This window comes from Rhineura floridana, chromosome 5 (assembly GCF_030035675.1).
Source record: "Rhineura floridana isolate rRhiFlo1 chromosome 5, rRhiFlo1.hap2, whole genome shotgun sequence".
NCBI classification, from domain to species: domain Eukaryota; kingdom Metazoa; phylum Chordata; class Lepidosauria; order Squamata; family Rhineuridae; genus Rhineura; species Rhineura floridana.
Window position 1 is genome coordinate 93,118,424 of NC_084484.1, and position 19,181 is coordinate 93,137,604.

At 41.2% G+C, this 19,181-nt stretch overlaps 1 protein-coding gene across 8 annotated transcripts in view; it reads left to right on the forward strand.

The window, feature by feature from the left end:
• Window positions 1-19,181, forward strand: part of KDM6A (lysine demethylase 6A) — a 242,894-nt gene that overhangs the window by 75,875 nt on the left and 147,838 nt on the right. For all 8 annotated transcript variants that reach the window (XR_009762780.1, XM_061627506.1, XM_061627503.1 and 5 more), the window contains one exon: window positions 4,028-4,136. Coding sequence is in view for 7 of the 8 variants with exons in the window: in XM_061627506.1 (XP_061483490.1) it covers window positions 4,028-4,136 (109 nt within the window). In the remaining variant the exon portion in view is untranslated. The remainder of the gene's footprint in view (window positions 1-4,027; window positions 4,137-19,181) is intronic.

Here is a 19,181-nt window from a genome sequence, read left to right on the forward strand (position 1 = left end):
ACTACAGATGTTTTGTACTCTCCCAGGGTTCCTTCCCATGAATTTTTTAATAGTTCCAAAGGTCCCCTCACTTTTCTAGTGAACATGAGTTCAAAGGGTGAGAAGCCTGTTGACTCTTGAGGGACTTCTCTATATGCAAATAAGAAGCATCCCAAACGTTCATCCCAGTCTTGTGGGTGATCTTGAACATAGCTTCTGATCATGCCCTTCAAAATGCCATTGAATCTCTCTGTTAACCCATTAGTGGCGGGATGGTAAGTAGTGGTCTTTAGATGTTTTAGACCACAACATTTCCACATATATTGCATCACTTCTCCCATGAATACACTGCCTTGATCCGTCAGCACTTCATGAGGGAAACCCAGCCTCATAAAGATTTTTAATAAAGCCTCTGCCACTACAGGGGCTTCTACAGATCTTAGTGCTTCTGCGTCTGGGTATCTGGTGGCAAAATCCACCACCACCACTAGATATTTCTTGCCATGCCTTGTGGGTTTGGAAAAAGGGCCCACCAAATCTATTCCCACTCTATAAAAGGGTTGTCCAATTATAGGAAGGGGCTTTAAGGGTGCCTTGGTCTTTACTCCACTTTTCCCCACCTTTTGGCATATTCCACAAGATAGACAATGTTGTTTTACATCTTTGGAGATGTTTGGCCAATAATAGTGTGCTGCCAATCTCCTCTTGGTCTTTTTTATTCCCAGATGTCCTGCCCATGGGACATCGTGGGCTACCTCTAGCAATCTGGTTCTGTATTTGCTAGGTACTATCAATTGCTTCACTGGTTCACATTCATCCTTTCTCTCAGCGGGCATCCACAGTCTATATAAAATCCCATTCTCACACACAACTTGATTCCTCAGTTTGTCAGTGAAAGGAATCTGTTGGGTCAGAGCTTGTTCCTTTATCTGCTTCAAACTTATATCTTTATGCAGCTCTTCCCTGAATTGCTCTGCTTCTTTCTTATCAGCGACCACTTGATACAGTTTGTCTCCTTCAGCAGGCCTGCTAGTGGTTGCTATGGTGACCTGAGGCTGGTTAACAGATTCCACCCTGTTTGTTTCAGCCCCCCTTAATATGGCTTCTTTTTCTCTGCCAATTTGCTGTCTGGTCACTACATATATCTTTCCTTGGGCTCCCATTACATCTCTTCCCAGTATTACTGGTTCTTGTTGCTGGGCATTAATGCCTACTTTATATCGGCCCTCTCGGCCTCTCCAAGTCATATCCACCAGGGCCACAGGCAAACTTTCTGGTTGACCCCTCACTCCTTGGATAGTCACAGTTTCCTGAGGTAATATTACCTCAGATTTTATTAAATCTGGCCTCAGTAATGTCTGAGCGGCACCAGTATCAAGCAATGCCCAATAATTTGCCCCTTGTACACTCATTTCCTCTCTCAGACTTGAATCAAGGTCTGTTACTTCTGTCCAGTTTATCTGGCAGAACTGAACCTTTTTTGCTGTTTCTAAAGCCTTGGGCTCTGTTTTCACTGCCCTTGTCTGAGCAGGATTACTAATGGGGTTGGCAACCTCACATTGAAAACGTAGGTGCCCCGGTCTACCACATTTGTAGCATAATTTCTCCTCACTTTTAGGGTACACAGATCCACTCTGGGGTGTCCTGTGCCCTTCAGATTTTACTGGAGGACTCACTCGCTGTGGTACCACATCCCTTCTGCCAGCATTATATGGTCTGGGTTTAAAATCTCTTGATGTTTTCCCCACCCAGCCAGTTCTGTTGGAGGCGAAGTGATCCGCCATCTCTGCGGCCTCCTGCACCGATGTAGGGGAACGGTCTTTGACCAGGAGCCTTATTTCTGGTGGTAACTGATGGTATAATTGATCCAATATCATGAGGTTTTTCACCTCCTCCACAGACTGAGCTTTTGCACTTGTCAGCCATTTCCCAAATATGTCCATCAGTTTTGCCCCCAGCTCCACGAAAGACCTCCCTGTCTGTATCTGGCAGTTTCTGAAAAGCTTTCTAAAATAATCAGGCCCCAGTCTGAATCTTTTAAACACTGCTTCTTTGAATTCAGCATAGGTGACGGGCCTGTCTGAGGGGAAATATTGGTATACCTCAGCCAATTCCCCTTTAATCAGGTTTGATAAATACTGCATGTATTTATCTTCAGGTAGCCCCCACAGCTGAGCTGCTTTTTCAAAGGTGCTGAGGTAAATTTGAGGATCTTGACCAGGCTCATAGACAGCAAAGTCCTTTGCAGTAATTTTTATTTTTGCTCCATCTCTGTCCTTTCTTGTTTCATCAGAATGAAACTTCTCTCTTTCAAATTTTAACTTTTCTACTTGTAATTCGGCATCCAATGCTCGTTGCTTCTCCCTCTCCTCAAACCCCAATCTCATTCTCTCAATTTCCAACTCCCTCTGTTTTTCCTTCTCTGCACCTTCCATCCTCAATCTCTCAGTTTCCATCTTCAACTTCTCAATTTCTAACTCTCGCTGTTTATCTTTCCCATCAGCTTCTATCCTTAACTTCTCTCTCAAACACTCTATATAAGCGGGATTGCTTAAATATCCTTCTGGGGTCTCTTCCCTGACAGGTTGTTTTTGCTGGGCAGTAGCAAATCCTATAAGTGCTACCCTCAATTCATCTACCCCTTTACCCTCGTGAGGTAAATTGAATGTTATGCACTTCTCCACCAGCTCCTCTCTTTTCATTTTTATATATTCAGCCATGGTGTTTGAGTTCACTCAGTCTTTGCCACACACTCTTTGCCAGTCACTCTCACAAGTAATCTTGTTGTATTATTTCTGTTTGTCACACCACTGTTAGGGATTCTCCAGTATTCGTATCTGGATTCTCTGTTGTTCGTATCCCACCGCTACTGCCACCACCTGTGACGCCCTTCCCTGGCTCTCCCTGTCAGGTTCCTACCTGTGCGTGGCTACTGCCTGTCACTAGGCACCACCAGGGACTCCACCAGTCCGGACTGTCCTTTATTTTATTTTTTCTCTCTCCGCTCTAGCACAGATCTCAACAGATCCCCCTGCTAGGCAACCACCAGTCACGTCCTAATACTAGTATTCCCAGAGACTCTGAATACTGGTATTGTTATTCTCTTCACCGCTGCCACCATTTGTTACAGTTCCCCTTCAGCCTTGGTCATTACCTTACCCTCCCTTCTGGTCTGTGAAACCCCAGCCAAGGATCAGGCCTTTGGTAAACCAAATTAAGTATTTATTAAAGATAACAAAGCTAACAAGATTAACAAGATTTCTTCTTAAGGCACATAAGCATATGGTTTTACTCAATACTATTCCGAACTCCACCCCCCTCCTTCTCCACTCTCTCCTGGCAAACAACTCTCTCAAACCCCACCAAGCAACCCACTCTTTCTCTTCTCCCCCCAGATTCCACTCTCACTCTTCCTTTTATACGTTCAGCCATTTTAAACACTCAGCCAATCATCTAGCATTCTACTGCCCATTCACTCCCCCTCCTCTTTCACTCCACTTACCATGTATCTTCTAAACAACCAACACTTACCATATATACATTAATATAGGAACATCACAGTGCACACTGCTCAAAAGTTCCTGTGGCGCCCCTCTCCTGCTGTTGTCTGCCTGTGGACAAAACAAGCCAGTCTGGCTTGTGTCATCCGAACCTAGCCTCATGGTTTGTTTCCCTCCAAACCCTTGGTTGCCTGGGTTCAAATAACACAACAAGCCAGATTCTGGCTTGTGTTGTCTGTGACACAAGAGGAGCATCATGGGAACTTCTGAGCAGTGTGCAAACAGAGCAGAAAAGCTGCTAATTTTAAAATGAAAATTAAGAGCCATTGTATGAACGTTGCTATGATACATTTGAGATACGTTCATTTTTCCAAGAGAAAAGTTAAATAGTACACCTTGTTGTGAAATTCCCCCCCCCGGTCTTTCTTTTTTGGGTTTAGTGCATTGGTAACTTCAGCCTTAAGTGATGACTTATAAATATATATAAACTGATTGTAAAATATATTTTATATATTATGTTTATAAAGTTTGTCCTCTTTTTCTCCCAGGCTGTTGGCTGCTATGAATCACTAATATTGAAAGCAGAAGGAAAAGTTGAATCTGACTTCTTTTGCCAGTTAGGTCACTTCAACCTTTTATTGGAGGATTATCCAAAAGGTAAGTCCAGTATCATTTCTTTTTGCAGTCTTTGCTCAGGATCCCATGTGTTGTTGACTTATTTATTTATGAATTATTATTTAACACATATAAAATGCTTATAATTTTCTAAATGCTATACATATATATACAGATAAAACAGTCCTTGCCCACAACCTTACAGTCTAATAGACAAAATATGAACAAACAAAATGGAAATGGAATGGGATGGGTGGGAGAAAGTGAAAATCAAGTAGTGGAGTAGCTGCCCCTTCACTACTGGCTTATTGATGGGGTGAAATTTGTCTCTGTTTTGCCATAATTTTTTTTCTGGGGGGCAGCTTCCCAGTAGCCCTTGGCAGTGGTGGCTAGTGCCCAGTTGACCTAGTGGGGCTGTTAGGATGCCATGAGGATGTGGCCGATGAGCAGTCACAGGGGCATGGCCAAGTTCTAATTTTATTCCCGTCATCTTCACTTGCAAAGATCTGCGGACATTTAAGCATTGCAGTTTTACCAACAGCACCTAACTAAACTGAAGAGTGTCTGTTTATTACTCTGGTATCCTTTCTTTAAAGGGGTAGCCAATACAATCTTGTTTTTAAGATGTTTTTATTGTTTTATCACTTGTTGCTTGCTACCAGGCACCTTTTGGAAAGAAGGGCAGATTCAAATTCAATCAATCAAAATAATTAAAAGTGTCTTGCTTTGGTTCAGAAGGGGGCCCTGCTGTCACAGTTGCTTCTCTGTTGGGAGAAAAATTGTGTGGCCCCCACCTATTCTGCTCCTCTCCCTATCCTCCTCCGTTGCAAAGAAACAATGGACACTTAAACGTTTCACTTTTATTAATACTTAGACCTAAGAGTCTTGCCATAGTTCAGAAGGGGTCCCTACTGTCATAACTTCTAATGTGGGTTCATGCTCAATAATTGTACATTACTGAGAAGTAAGCCCCACTGAATTCCAAGTAGATTGCTCCCAAATATGTATGTGCAGGATTGCAACCTGAATCGGGTAGGGCCACGCAAGACTGTTAACAAGGGATCCCTAGATTTCCAGACCAATGGGAAAATGTTATTTCCCTTCCCCCAGCTTATTCACTTCTAATGCCTTTTTCCAGAATGTGGAATATGGTGGAGGGATATTAAGTGGACTAGGACCTGGGGGACCACCGTTAAAATCAGCCATGAAACTCATTGTGGGCCTGTGACTGTCTTTCAGTCTAAGAGTTGCTGTGAGGATAGCATGGGAAAAAGGAGACCCATAAATGCCACCTTGAGCTCCTTGGAGGAAAGGTGGAATGTATATAAATGATAAATAAGGAATAATCAAAATAAAAAGTCTCTCTCCAGCCTGCCTGCCCACAATTTTGAATTGGGGAAAGAGGGCCAGGTTTGAAATAACGAAAAAAGCCTAATAAAAAAATCAAAGAAAAAACAGTCAGGGACTCAACCACGATATTCAGGCCTACAAAAATTGGAATTTACATGTAGATCCTCAGCATATCCAGTGTGTGGCCGTCTGCTGGGACAAGCTGGCCTGGGTGGGACGTGTGCAGGCAATGTGTAATCCATGTTCCCATACTACATCTAGGTTCTAAATGCAGAATTCTCCTCTGCACCATCCTCTGCACCATCCTACTTTTTGTAATAGCATTTTAAGTTTGCCAGAGTGTGTTTATAGCCTTTTTATCCTCGCAACTACCCTGTAAAGTAGATCATAGTGCAATTTTAGCAAAGCAACAAAAAGAAAAGTACTAATACCTTAAAGATGAACAAATTTATAATGGCATAAGCATTTTGGGGTTAAAGTGCACTTTATCAGATGCATCTGTGATGTTTCACCTGTTAAGTATTATATGATGTAAACAAGGTAATGTGTATGTGCTGAGACTATAAGAGGTAATAGGGTAAGTAGAGTGAGGGGGGAGTGAGTGAGTAGAATGATTCTAGAGGCTGATTGGCTACATGAATGGTATGTCTGTGGGAGAATCTAAGCGTTTTTGACAGTTGAACTGTTTTAGATAGAGTAGGGACAGAAGTTGATATGGTTCTGGGATAGATAGATTGGAGAAGGGATGAGATAGATTTGAGAGTGAGTGGGTTAGTAGAGTAGGCAGGTTTGAAGTATAGTTCTTTGAGAAGAAACGGTTTAACATTTAAGAAGTATTTAAAAACTGCACTGAAACCATAAGCTTTTGAAAAAACAACACACTGAATGAACTTGTTATGTGTTATTTTAATGACAGCTGTTCTTTGAATTCTGTTTATTTGCAGAGATGCCTGGTTCTTAGCTAAGCTATAAAAAAGGTACCAAGCAGTGAAAGGATTAAATACATGAATTTTTGGTGACAGTGGAAACCCAGTAGTGAGAAACCCTACAGGTTACAGGAGATCAGTTCCTAGCTGTGTTCTTTAAATGTTCAGACTTTCCTGTTGCCTGGGCATTGATAGCAAGGACCTGGAGGACTAGGTCAAAGTCCCTATATACAGCATTGCTAATCTGTGATGTGAATAGTAAAAATATGTCTCTACTTGCTAAAGGCAGAGTGTGTGCAGGGGAAACACAACAGTATCATTCTTGGTAATCCAGGAAAGTTTATGAAATAATACATTTGCTACCGTCTAAAGCACTGTTTCACTATTGTTTCTTTCTGCTGTAAGCCATGGCTTGTTGGCTACCCCTTTGATTGAAAAGATACCAGAGTAGTATACCCAGTGGGGCACAATGAGCCAGTGATAAGCATTTTCAAGTTATTTATTTTAAATTTATATCCTACCCTTCCTCCTGAAGGAGCCCAGTTAGGTCTTCACCTCATCTGGTGGGTTTGTTTTTTAAAGGTGTAAAGACAAGGAGGCTCTTGCCAATCGGTTTACTCAGAAGGAAAATAAAATATGCAGGCAACATTCTGCTCAATCAAAGTGTGTTACAGCCTAAGCGGTTTGACTGTTAGCACTCCTCCTCACAAATCGCAGGCTCCTCTCACAGACTTAAGAACATAAGAAGAGCCTGCTGGATCAGGCCAGTGGCCCATCTAGTCCAGCATCCTGTTCTCACAGTGTCCAACCAGGTGCCTGGAGGAAGCCTGCAAGCAGGACCTGAGTGCAAGAACACTCTCTTGAGCAGGGGAGACATGATTAAGAACTATAAGCCTCATAAATAACAGGCATTAGCATGCACAGAGTGTACCTATTCATGTAGCCAATCAGCCTCTAGCACATCTTAGCATACACAGTGTACCTGCCTCACCAGTGAGGAACCTCTGTTTGTATTTCAGAAGGTGATTTCCCAACAGATATCCTTTGTATAATAGTACATCTTATTATCACCACAGTAGAAAAGCCTGCTGATCAGGCCAAAGGTGCATCTAGTCCAGCATCCTGTTCTCAAAGTAGGCTACCAAACATACACACACAGAGCATTTTTTAAACCTAAAGAAAAAAAAGGCAGAACATCCATGCTCTCTCAAACTGAAGTCACACACACATTTATGATATCTAAAGAAAAAACTCCTACAGTCCCAATAATGCACAAGTGTTGAAAGTTGCAATATACACAGAAGCTACCTACAATTTCTCCTCCCAATCCTCTTCCCAGATTCACAAAATAAATGCAAATGATTAAGTAAAAAATAGTATAGGAAAAGACGAACTGTACCCACCATCTCCCTCTCTCTCTCTCTCTCTCCCTCTCCCCCTCCCTCTCCCTCTCCCCCTCCAAATATTAATAAAAAATATGTTGCTCAAGTTAGCAATCCCATCCTCCTCCTGGCTAGCTACAACAGATGCTTTGAGCTGTTTGGAGGTGTGGTCATCAAGGAAACAGTTTTTAGCATTGTCGGACTGCTCTTCAAGATGTAGTACTTCATCCTATACAGAGGCTCGAGCTGGTCTCATAGCAACAGGAAGGAGGCCAAACCTTCACCACAGGGGCTAAAAAGCAGGCAGTCCTAATATTGAAATGTCAGTCACATGTTTTTTCTTCCCGGAGACACATATGAAGGACCTCTTTGCCATAGTTATACATCTGAATTAGGTTTGGCTGAGTGGTACAGATACTCAGTTGACCAGAGAATAGATTGAAGAAATGTTTGCAGTGCTTCTCTGAGTTCAAATAAAGTATAAAATGTGGGTGGGACAGGAGCTTTGAGATTTTTTCGAGGGGGGATTAAAAAAAATGCTTAATATTCTCCATGAGAGAGCTGTGCCCCAGTAGCCCTAATGGACTAGTCTCCACTGGCCCTAGGTCATCTGGCTGATGGCAGTTTGCACCTTCCTTCAGCTCTGCAGGCTCAGGTAACTGGCAGTTGGAGGCATCAGGCAGGGACTGGGGAAGCAAGATCCCTGTAGTTCCTGCTTCTCTGGGTGATGGGTAGAGCCACATTGTTTTTTGCCTTCTCATGATGATCCTCCTGGAATGTTGAGGGTGGAGCCTCACAGTGCTCCTTGGTACCATGGCATGTGACAGGGTGTGCTTCCATTGGTTCTGCAGTCCTAGGACAACTGATATTTGATAGCAAAAATTAAAACATAAATCCAGAAGTTTTCTTCTATACATGTTGTACTATATTTCTTAAATAATGACCAATCTCAAATGTTGCCTAGAAATAATATTTATTATGAAATTGAAGATATAGAGTGTATTCCATGCTAGTCCTACTCAAAGTAGACCCATTAAAGTGAAATGACATGTCTAACTAAGGTTCATTAATTTCATTGGGTCTGCTCCGGGACTTAGTTAAATACAGTTCATAGTCTTGAAATATGCTAGTGTATGTTCATAACCAAAGCTCATTGTTGACTGGAAGCCCCAGTTGCAGTAATAACATTCAATTGATTTGAAGCCTTAGAGTGAATGGAATGATAATGATAATAGAATTGTGGGTAAGTTCTTGTTGCTGGGAAGAAGCCTGCTCTCATCAGCAGAGACATGATCTCATGCCGCAGCACCTGTGTTACCTAGTGAGTGCAGTCTGCTAATTGGGAGGCCCGCCTAGTATGCCATGTATGCCATGGCACTGTAAAGTTCCATCAAGGAATCCTCTTGATTGGCCTTCAGGCTTCCCTGTAGTAGCTATGCTTTTTTTCTATAAAAAGTTGGATATTTCTTTGTTCTAATGACCCGTATCTTCTCTGACATTGACATCTTGGATGATGTGTTATTCTGTTTCTGGTGCGGTCAATATTTCTAAGCTATGCTGGTATGTATAGCACTAGGCTGAGGTAGACATTTTTGTTTTACCTTGTTTTGTAATTCTCAAGCCTATCTGTAATACTAAAAAGTTTTATGTTTGTAACTTTTATGGGTGTTCTCGAGTCTTTCTATGCAGTATTTTTAATTAGCTAATTTTTATGAAAGCTACCTCAAATTACTGGTGTGTGTGTGTTTTCAGGCAAGTCTTGGTACCAAATCCAGTTTCTTGGTCAAACTTGGCTACTTACTACTGTGTCACTGATTTGCCTGGGGCTCTAGGAAGCAGAAACTCTGACGTTTAGCTCCTGCTTCTTTGGAATCCCAGGGATGTCCATTTCATTTAAGGTTTGGGAGTCTCCTGCCCCAAACCGGTGGACAGAAGAAATTATGGCAGCATTCTACTCTGCAGGGTGGACTTTAGCCCTGGTAAGCTGGCAACTGCTGTATGCCTTACAAGAGCTGGCTCTCAGGTATTTGGGACCCAGTGACCTTGACAGTACCCCCTTGTGCGTGTTTGAAACCTACTACATTTTAGAAATAGGTGCAGCTTTTTTGTGTGCGCTACATGTCTTTAAAGTTTAAGGGTCTTGAAAAGGGGTAATTCCCCCAGTGATTTTGTGAACTTTTTGCTATGGTGTTTGTTGCATGTATTATGTGGCAATGGAACACACTCTCGCACCAAGAACTAATGTAAAAAAGCCTCCCTATTTATAAAACTCTTAATGCCCCAGTCCCCTATTCTTTCTGGCAGAGAGGGGATTTAAGTCATTCTTTGTCTTTCTTTCAACTCTGCCATCTGACTACATTTGTGAAAAATTTGCAAGGCACTTAAAGGATAAAGTCATTCAGCTTTGCACCAAGTGTTGCCACCACTCACCATATGCTCAGAGGCACATGTTACCCAATTCTTCCAAGCTACACAGCAAGTGGATTGGACTGTGAAAGACCAACCCAAATTGTGTTTGCATTTTGACAACTTTGTAGGGCAGTACAATATCTCAGAGAGGAGTTCAGGTCTCCTGCTTCCCTGGTGCATTCACTATAGCTGCCCAATTTCCCTGCTTTTTAAAGTTTGATAGAAATATCTGTGAGCTATAGGTACATTCTTAAGGTTTTTTGTGTATTAGTGAATTTCCCTGCTTTTTAATCCGGGAGGTAAGAAATGGGATCCTGTCCAAGTTTGCTGAGAATGGATTGATCATTTCCATGCTTATTGAGTTCAGTGGGATTTACACACACCACACACACACGGCAATCATGCTTAGGATAGGTGAAACTGACCACAGGGGATGGGGAAGGGAGGGGGGGAGGAGGGAGGGGGGGAAAGGCAGAGGGGAGAAGGGGGAGGGGAGCAGGCAGGAGGGGAGAAGGAGGACAGATGTGGTCATTTGCATGTTTATTGAGTTCAGTGGAATTTACTCCCATGCAGTCATGCTTAGGATAGGTAAAACTGACTGGGGGGGGAGGGACTGAGGGCTGGAGTGGGCAGGGGAGGCGGAAGAAGGAAGAGGGGAGGGGAGGAGGCAGGGAGAGGAGAGGGGAAGGAGGGAAAAGGCAGGTCTGATCATTTGTATGATTATTGAGTTGAATTGAATTTACTCCTATGCAATCATGATTAGGATAGGTAAAACTGACCAGGCTGGGCCTGGCAACCAAGACGTCTTCTGTATCTTTCAAAGTTGGGCAGGGGGAAGGCAGAATTCTACCTTGTGGTTTTTCCCATTACAATGTTGCAAGAACACCTGCACTTGGCTGACTTTCTCTTCTCCGAAAGATACAGGATCAGTCTCAGGACCTGAACCTGGCAACCCTACCTCCCGCCCAAATTTAAAACAAAGCTGTCCCTGGCCACATCCACACCAGGCCTCTATTATACTTTGGACAATCATTATTTATTTATCTATTTATTTAGTGTATTTATATACCGCCGCATAGCTGAAGCTCTCTGGGCGGTTTACAATAACTAAAAACATTAAAAACAAATATACAAATTTAAAAACACATCTTTTAAAAACAATTTTTTTTATCATTAATTTTATTCAAATTTTCAAACAAAAAAGAAACAAATTAAACAATAAAATAAAATGTTGACTTCCGATTTGTCACAGATCAGTTATAGGTCTATGATATATGACAAACCTGTCTCTTAATATATTACAAAATCACTTTCCTCCAGTAGTTATCTTAATTAATCATCAAATCTCATTAACATCACTTTATTCTTTCTGCAAAAAGTCAAAGAGAGGTTTCCACTCCTTGAGAAATATATCCCTCGATTTTTCTTCAAATAAACATGTCAGTTAATCCATCTCATCAAGTCTACTAGGACCAGTAATTTCAATAGCCATTTTTCCATTATCAGTATTAATTCCATCTTCCAACTTCCATCCTTGCACCCGTAATAATCTTGCTGTCATAGTCATATAGTAAGAGTCTGATGGGAATTTCCTTCCTCACAAATATTTCCTTGCCATCAATTCTGAATGTGTTGCTGAAATATTGTTGTAAAGTCATATCTCTGTTCCTCTTTTTTACGAAATGCACTAGCACATCTCTTGAGAGTTTTTCCATTGTCACATATCTGGAATTAATTCTATAAATTTTCTCTATTTCAAGTTCCATCAAATCATTCCAGTCCAGAAATTCCATCGAAACATTGATAGCTTTATCTCTGATATCTTCATCAATTTCTCCAGGGACAACGCCGAATTCCAAACAGTAATCTTTATCTCCAAGATCCACAAACTCCAAATATTTTTCCAGTTCCACACTTGATATATCTGTTCCAATCTCCAGGACTTGCATCCTCCCTTCAATTTTTGCCATAAAGTCCAAATCTTTTTCCAATTCCACATTTGATATATCTGATCCAATCTCCAGAATTTGCTCCTTCCCTTTAATTTCTTTTTCATATTCTATTGCTTGTCCATCTGCTTCTTTTCTCATATAATCTTTTATTTCTTTCCTGTTTCACTTTACCAAATTCAGTTGCCATCTCTTGTCTACTCTGTCCCAGTTCTTGTTTCGTTATCTTAATCTCATCCATTATCTTCTGAAACATATCCAGAGAGGAAAACCCTTCCAGGGGTACATCCAGGGTCTCTGCCACTTCTTTGATTGTCATTCTTAAAGCCGAAAAAAAAAAAACCCTTCAAATTTCCAATATAGCCACAATTCCCAAGCAAAGAGTAATTTGCTTCTTTTTCCAGCAATAAGGGAGTTAATATTCCAGGCCTGTTGACATCTGGCCAGCACAGTTCTTATCTCCCACACGTCCAAGAATGCAAAACAAATTTGGTTCACAGCGCCGAACAATTAGTAACATACACGAACAGCAGATTCATCTAAAGAAAGTAGTCCAAGAAAAAGTAGTCCCAGACATATATCAATCAAATTATCATCTAAATCAGATTTTCTCTTCGGGTAAATTGCCCCTCATCCGTTTTAATCTTTATAGTTTCCAAATTCAGGCCTGCTTTTTGCCATAAAAAATAAGATAAGCTTTTTAAATTTTCTTTCTCCTCCTCCTTAATTTCTTGTGTAAAAGAGAGAAGTGTAATTCACCCAGGTATCTTAATTGCTGATTCTTAAACAAATCTCTTTTACTGTAGTAATTTAAGCCAAATGATAAGATTAGACAGAAGAAAGCTCTCCCATTGTGGATCGTTTAAAAGAAAAAACGTCTCGCTTTTTTTCAGCCCAGCTTGCTGGAAGTCCTAACTCCGTCCTCGGCTGCTAGGTATGCCTTCCTTTCCCAGGGAATTCCTGATCAATTCCAGCCACCGACAGCCCAACAAAGTTTCTGTGGATAATCTATTCGGTTCACCTTTGCCTGGGAGAACATTTACACCAGTCAAAGTTCTCTTTTGACTGATTTTAAACTGAAAAAAGCTTCCTCTGAGACAGAGCTCATCTCAGAGGCAGCCACAGGTGGAGCAATCTTCCAGGAAGTCCCTTTTAAAAACAATTTAAAAGAATTTATTATGGCTTCTCTCAAAGAATCCTGGGAAGTGTAGTTAGTGAAGGGTGCTGAGAGTTGCTAGGAGATGCCCTGTTCCTCTCACAGACCTTCAATCAGAGTGGCTGACTGTTAACCATTCTCTCAGGAGAATAGGAGTCTCCTCTCAGCAGCCTTCACAAACTACACTTCCCAGGATTCTTTGAGGGAAGCCATGACTGTCTCAAGTGAAATCAAGTCTGGTGTGGGTGTGGCCCTCTTATTAGCCAAGCCCAGCAGCTGTGAGGCTTTTAGAACACTGACAGTTGGTCCTTACTGAGCATGCCCCGCGTTATAATAGGCTTCCAGCCAAAATTTCTTAAATTAATTAAAAATCAGCCAGGCGTTTTTTTAACTTTTAAACTGCAGTAGATGAAGGTCAGAGTATGAGGCAAGGCAGAGCTTGGAAGATTACTTTTAAAAAGTAATAAATTACAGTTACAGTTACATGGCACAAAAAGTAGTAATTACAGTTACAATTACAATGACACTGAAAGTAACTGATTACTTTTTCTCAAAAGTAACCACTGCAGTTACATTTCAGTTACTTTTTTAAAAAAACATCTACAATGTGCTGGCCTTGGCTGCTGCACATCTAAGTAGCCTAAAACAACATTAAAAATAAACACACACATACAGAGGTAGTAGAATATTCTTTTTATCCATAAGATAGCAGTGGTGGTCTCTCCGCTGGTAAGGGTGGTGGGGAGGGAGGCAGAGGCCACTACTCAGATCTTTGCACGTCAAACCAAGTGCAACCCCTTTCCCCACTCAGCCAAGAAGCATAATCTCTCTCACTTAACCACCTCCCAGACCCTGCCCTTCCACCAACTAAGGGACAGTCACCCAAGCAAACATTTTCCCCTGAGATGCAAAAAAGTTAAAATACTGCAAATGCAGCACAGTAGCCAGAGAGGGTGGTGGAGGCCACTTTATGTGCCAAGTGCAAACGCACACACAGACACGTTGTCATCTTTCACCTCCACAGTTCTCCATTCTGCTGCTGCCTCCTTCTCCTTTATCCATGTTCTTGCCCTCTGGCTCCTTTTCCCCTCCACTCCATTTTTAAAAATTGTTTTCTCCACTCCACCCTGTCTCACTCTCCACCTCCTCCCTTGTCGCCTCCTACCCACCCACAGATCATGACAATAATGAAAGTTAAAGAGGAAAGCACAAAAGCAGGATGACAGCTGAACGTCAAGAAGACTAAAATAATGACAACAAAAGATTTATGTAACTTTAAAGTTGACAATGAGGACTTTGAACTTGTCAAGGATTATCAATACCTCGGCACAGCCATTAACCAAAATGGAGACAATAGTCAAGAAATTAGAAGAAGGCTAGGACTGGGGAGCGCAGCTATGAGAGAACTAGAAAAGGTCCTCAAATGCAAAGATGTATCACTGAACACTAAAGTCAGGATCATTCAGACCATGATATTCCCAATCTCTATGTATGGATGTAAAAGTTGGACAGTGAAAAAAGTAGATAAGAGAAAAGTCAACTCATTTGAAATGTGGTGTTGGAGGATAACTTTGTGCATACCATGGACTGTGAAAAAGACAAATAATTGGGTGTCAGAACAAATTAAACCAGAACTGTCACTAGAAGCTAAAATGATGAAACTGAGGTTATCATACTTTGGACACATCATGAGAATGTTGGAAGTGGGGCAAGAGCAACTCCTGTTTTGTTCTTTTGTTTGTGTTCCAGAAGGGAGATAGAGCTAGGGTCCTCCAAATGGATAGGCTTGTTTACCTTTACCTGCAATGCGCTGACTGACTTCCTTCTGTCGCTAGACTGTTAAGTCCTTAGGGAAGCTTACGTGCCCCTCCTCCTTCTGCCCTTTCCACTTCCTTCCTTCTCTGTCTCTGCTCTCTCTCCTAGCATGGGGCTAACTCCCACACCTGGGTGTTACACCTCCAACTTAGCTAGTTAGTTAGAACTCAGTATGCCTTTCAATCTACTATGTATTTCTGTGAATAAACTAGCTTTTCTTATTTTACTAAGTCTCAATGATGCTGATGCAGGGTAAAAGCCTGCTTTCTTAGGTAAAACACACACACGCTGGCACACTGGCATTTCAACATCTGCTGTTACTCTGCTGCTGCTGCTGTGTTGTTTTAAACTAAATTAAGCACACACACACAGCGCAACAGAGAAGACATGATTCACTAGAAAAGACAATAATGCTGGGAAAAACAGAAGGGAGTAGAAAAAGAGGAAGGCCAAACAAGAGATGGATTGATTCCAAAGGAAGCCACAGACCTGAACTTACAAGATCTGAACTGGGTGGTTCATGAAAGATGCTATTGGAGGGCTCTGATTCATAGGGTCGCCATAAGTCGTAATCAACTTGAAGGCACATAGCAACAATGGTTAGCAACAAGAGTAAACTTTCAGTTGTACATGGTAATACTGGAATGTAGCTCAGCCAGTGCAGATCATAATTCTTGGACGGCTCTTGTTTCTGCCTATCTGTACTTGTCATCAGAAGAAAGTTGCTTGATGTCTAGACCCAACTATTGTTGCCACCTTTATGGACTGCGCTGTGGAATTTTGGCTTCATAACTGCACTGACGTTTCCCCACCACCACCCTGATCACAAACAAGGGCTGCTAGCTGTTTCTATAACCAGTTTTGATTCTTATATTCAAGGACATAACAGTCAAAATGTATGATGTTTCTGCATTAGATAGGCAGTCTAAATGAAAATTAAATCTGTTTGTTTGGACATGCATGCATGCATACGTACAGCCAATGTGTCACATTTGTTCTTTTTTATAGTTTAAATTTAGGACCAATTTCTTGGGGTTATGGAGGGGTGAAGAGTGTTGTGAACTTTTGATCCTCATCATGCAACCCAATTGTCTTTTGCTACTATTTAAAAATCAATATACAGACGGGGGGGGAGAAGAAGCATTTAAAATATTTTGAATAAGCAACAAATACAGAATATTTTCCAGGTCAACCCCAGGAGCTGATGGCACAAGCTTCCTGGCCTAGGCTTCTTCACTTCTGCCTTCCCCTCACTTCCTGCATAGTAGACATCGAGATATATTTGCAGAAGTGATAGTGCTCTAAGATATGTAGAAGAACTCATTTATTATATGTGAGTTACATTTACACACTCATTTCTGAATTGGTTTTGATGAAGCAAAGGAACAGAATGTAATCTGGAGATCCCATCCAACAACTCTGTAATACATTCTTCTTAGCTTCAGCTTGAAAAGAATATTTGCATTTCCAATATATTTTTTGGCTACTACATGAAGGCACTTTCAGACCGCCACTAGTTTTGGGTGGGACTCAGTCACATACCAGCAAACTCAGGTTATACAATTGTAGTTGATGAGGGGGTCTTGCGCCACCAACCTTCTACTGAAGATCAGATTTTTTTGCAATGAGAAAAGTAACAGGAAAATGCACTGGAAAAGGGACAAGGCTTGTTTTGATGCAATGTCATCAAATCTCCCTGCAAACAAATCACGTTGAATGTTCAATAAAAAAAATCTTCTGGAAGTTCCCTGAGTCTTTTTTGCATATATTTTATTAATATTGCTCTATTTCATATATATATTTGTGTACTTTCTGTTTCTTATGTACTATCATAATTTCTACCAATACAATGACTTACTCTTGTACTATTGGCTTTGTCAATGGAAGAGGAAATTTTATTGTTTGTAGCCAGTGGCCATCACAATATAGTACAACCAATCAAATAGGAAAAGGCGAATAAAACCATATAAAATGTAAAAGACACCTATTACAAGAGATCACACACAATACCTAAAATGCATTAAAAGAAAAACAAGCCATGGGGCTTATAGTTAAAATAGACTAGTCAGGGGCGGGCTCCGGACGCATACCCACAGTTGCTAAATGACCAGCTCTCAATTTCCCCGCCGCCAAGGCAAATTTTGCCACTTGAAGTATTACCCATGGATCGGAGGGAGCAAGAAGAGCATACGTTTGCTCCAAAGGTGGTCTGTATCTCCAGGAGTATAAAATGGTGGCAAGGAATTTCCTTCTAGGCTCGGTATACAGCGCACATCGTAGTAAATAGTGCGTGATGTCCTCCACTTCAGGAAATTCACAAATACAGAGCCTTTGATGAATAGGGCGTTTTGCGACAAGCAGTGAGGGGAGAGGCAGCCAGCGATAGGCACCAGAGGAGAGGAGGAGGCAGGCAGAAAGGGGCGGCAGGACAAGCGGTGGAGGCGCACGCATGCACACGCACCATCGCCACTCACCATCGCCACTCACCTCAGTTCTTCACCTCCATTCTGCTTCTGTGGTCTGGCTCTCCACGTGTGACGCACATTCTTTTGTCCACCGATCACAGGAGCAGACTTCCCCCCCCCCAAGTAACGGTAAATGGAACGTTGGAAACATTACAGTTACGGCTGGAAAGTAATTAAATTATCACTCGTTCTTTTACAGGCAAATGTAACAAAATTATCCTCTCGTTACGCAAAAATGTAGTGAATTACAAGTAACTCATTTCTTACGAGTTTTTTCCAAGCTCTGGGGCAAGGTCAGTATTAGGTTTACAGTTACTCTGTGAACATGGCTGATTTTTAATGAATTTCAACAGATTATGAGAACTCTGGCAGAAAAAAGTCCAAAAGGTCTCTGAGGTTTCTCTCTCTCTTTTTAGACTTTGAACTCTCGATTTTCTCTGACTGCTTTGTGTATCACCATGAAAATTGACATGGTTGTTAAGCAAGCGTTTCTGAGCTCATAACTATAAGTTTTGTAAGGTTTTGTTTTGAAATGAGCTTATGGGAAGCATCAGAATGGCATGCGGAGGTATTTTCCATTTAACATTGTGGAATGTGAAAAATCCATGCTGGCTATAGTATACAGCCACTCTTGTGGCTGTATAATACATTTGCCAATTATGAAGGAGTCGGAATCAGAGTCAGAGTCGGTACATTTATACCGACTCCGACTCCACCCAAAATTGCTCACGACTCCGACTCCACAGCCCTGCCTTATACATCTAAGAATCTTTGCAAGGTCAGGTGATTTCATATGGTTGGGATTTAGTACTATACCTAGAAGTGTTTACTTCCTTGGAACATTCTTGGTTCTTATTGTACATATTCCATGGGACTCTCATTCATTATTCAAGGAGGTGCTACTTGGGAAAAAAACATGAGTACTTCTTCACAAACCTCATTGAAATGAAGGCTGTACACTAGCACCATTTAGTCCTGCTCTCATCATCCATGTGTAGACTATATGCATGGTGGGAGAAAAGGGTTGCACCAATTGGTTCTATCAGTAGACTTCAATGCATGCAACTGAAGTTTTCGTTCTCTGTGGTCAGCCTTTACATGCATTCCCCTATCCTGGATTCTGTTTCTTGGTCACACTAGTGTGTGATAGAATGCAACGTAATGTTGGTCTTCTTAAACTTGAAGTTAAATAAACAAGTGGAGGCCAGTGAATTTTTTTTTTTGCTGTTCATGTATTATTCTACCTTTTTTGCTGCCCTCCCACCTTGTTTACTATAAATTAAACAACATTGTTTTTTTAAACATTGCTTTACATTGATAATTCTGTGTAAAACTTATTTTAACTTATAAAATTTAAAATGCATTTGTACTTTCTTATATAGTTAATTTTTAACTGTTGAAGGATTTTTAGAACATCATCATTTTCTACTTATTGTCTTTTTAGAGCTTTATACCCTCTATTTTTCTCTGATTGCATGGTTTTCTTTTTCCTATATAGTCAGTTTTCCTCCCTCAGAAATTTAGGTTTCTGCTACAGTCTATGAAGCAGCCTTTCCCAAAGAATGCTTAGATACAGTTTTTCAAATTATATATGCCTATCAAATCAACTGTCACTTGCCCGAATTCCCTGCAATA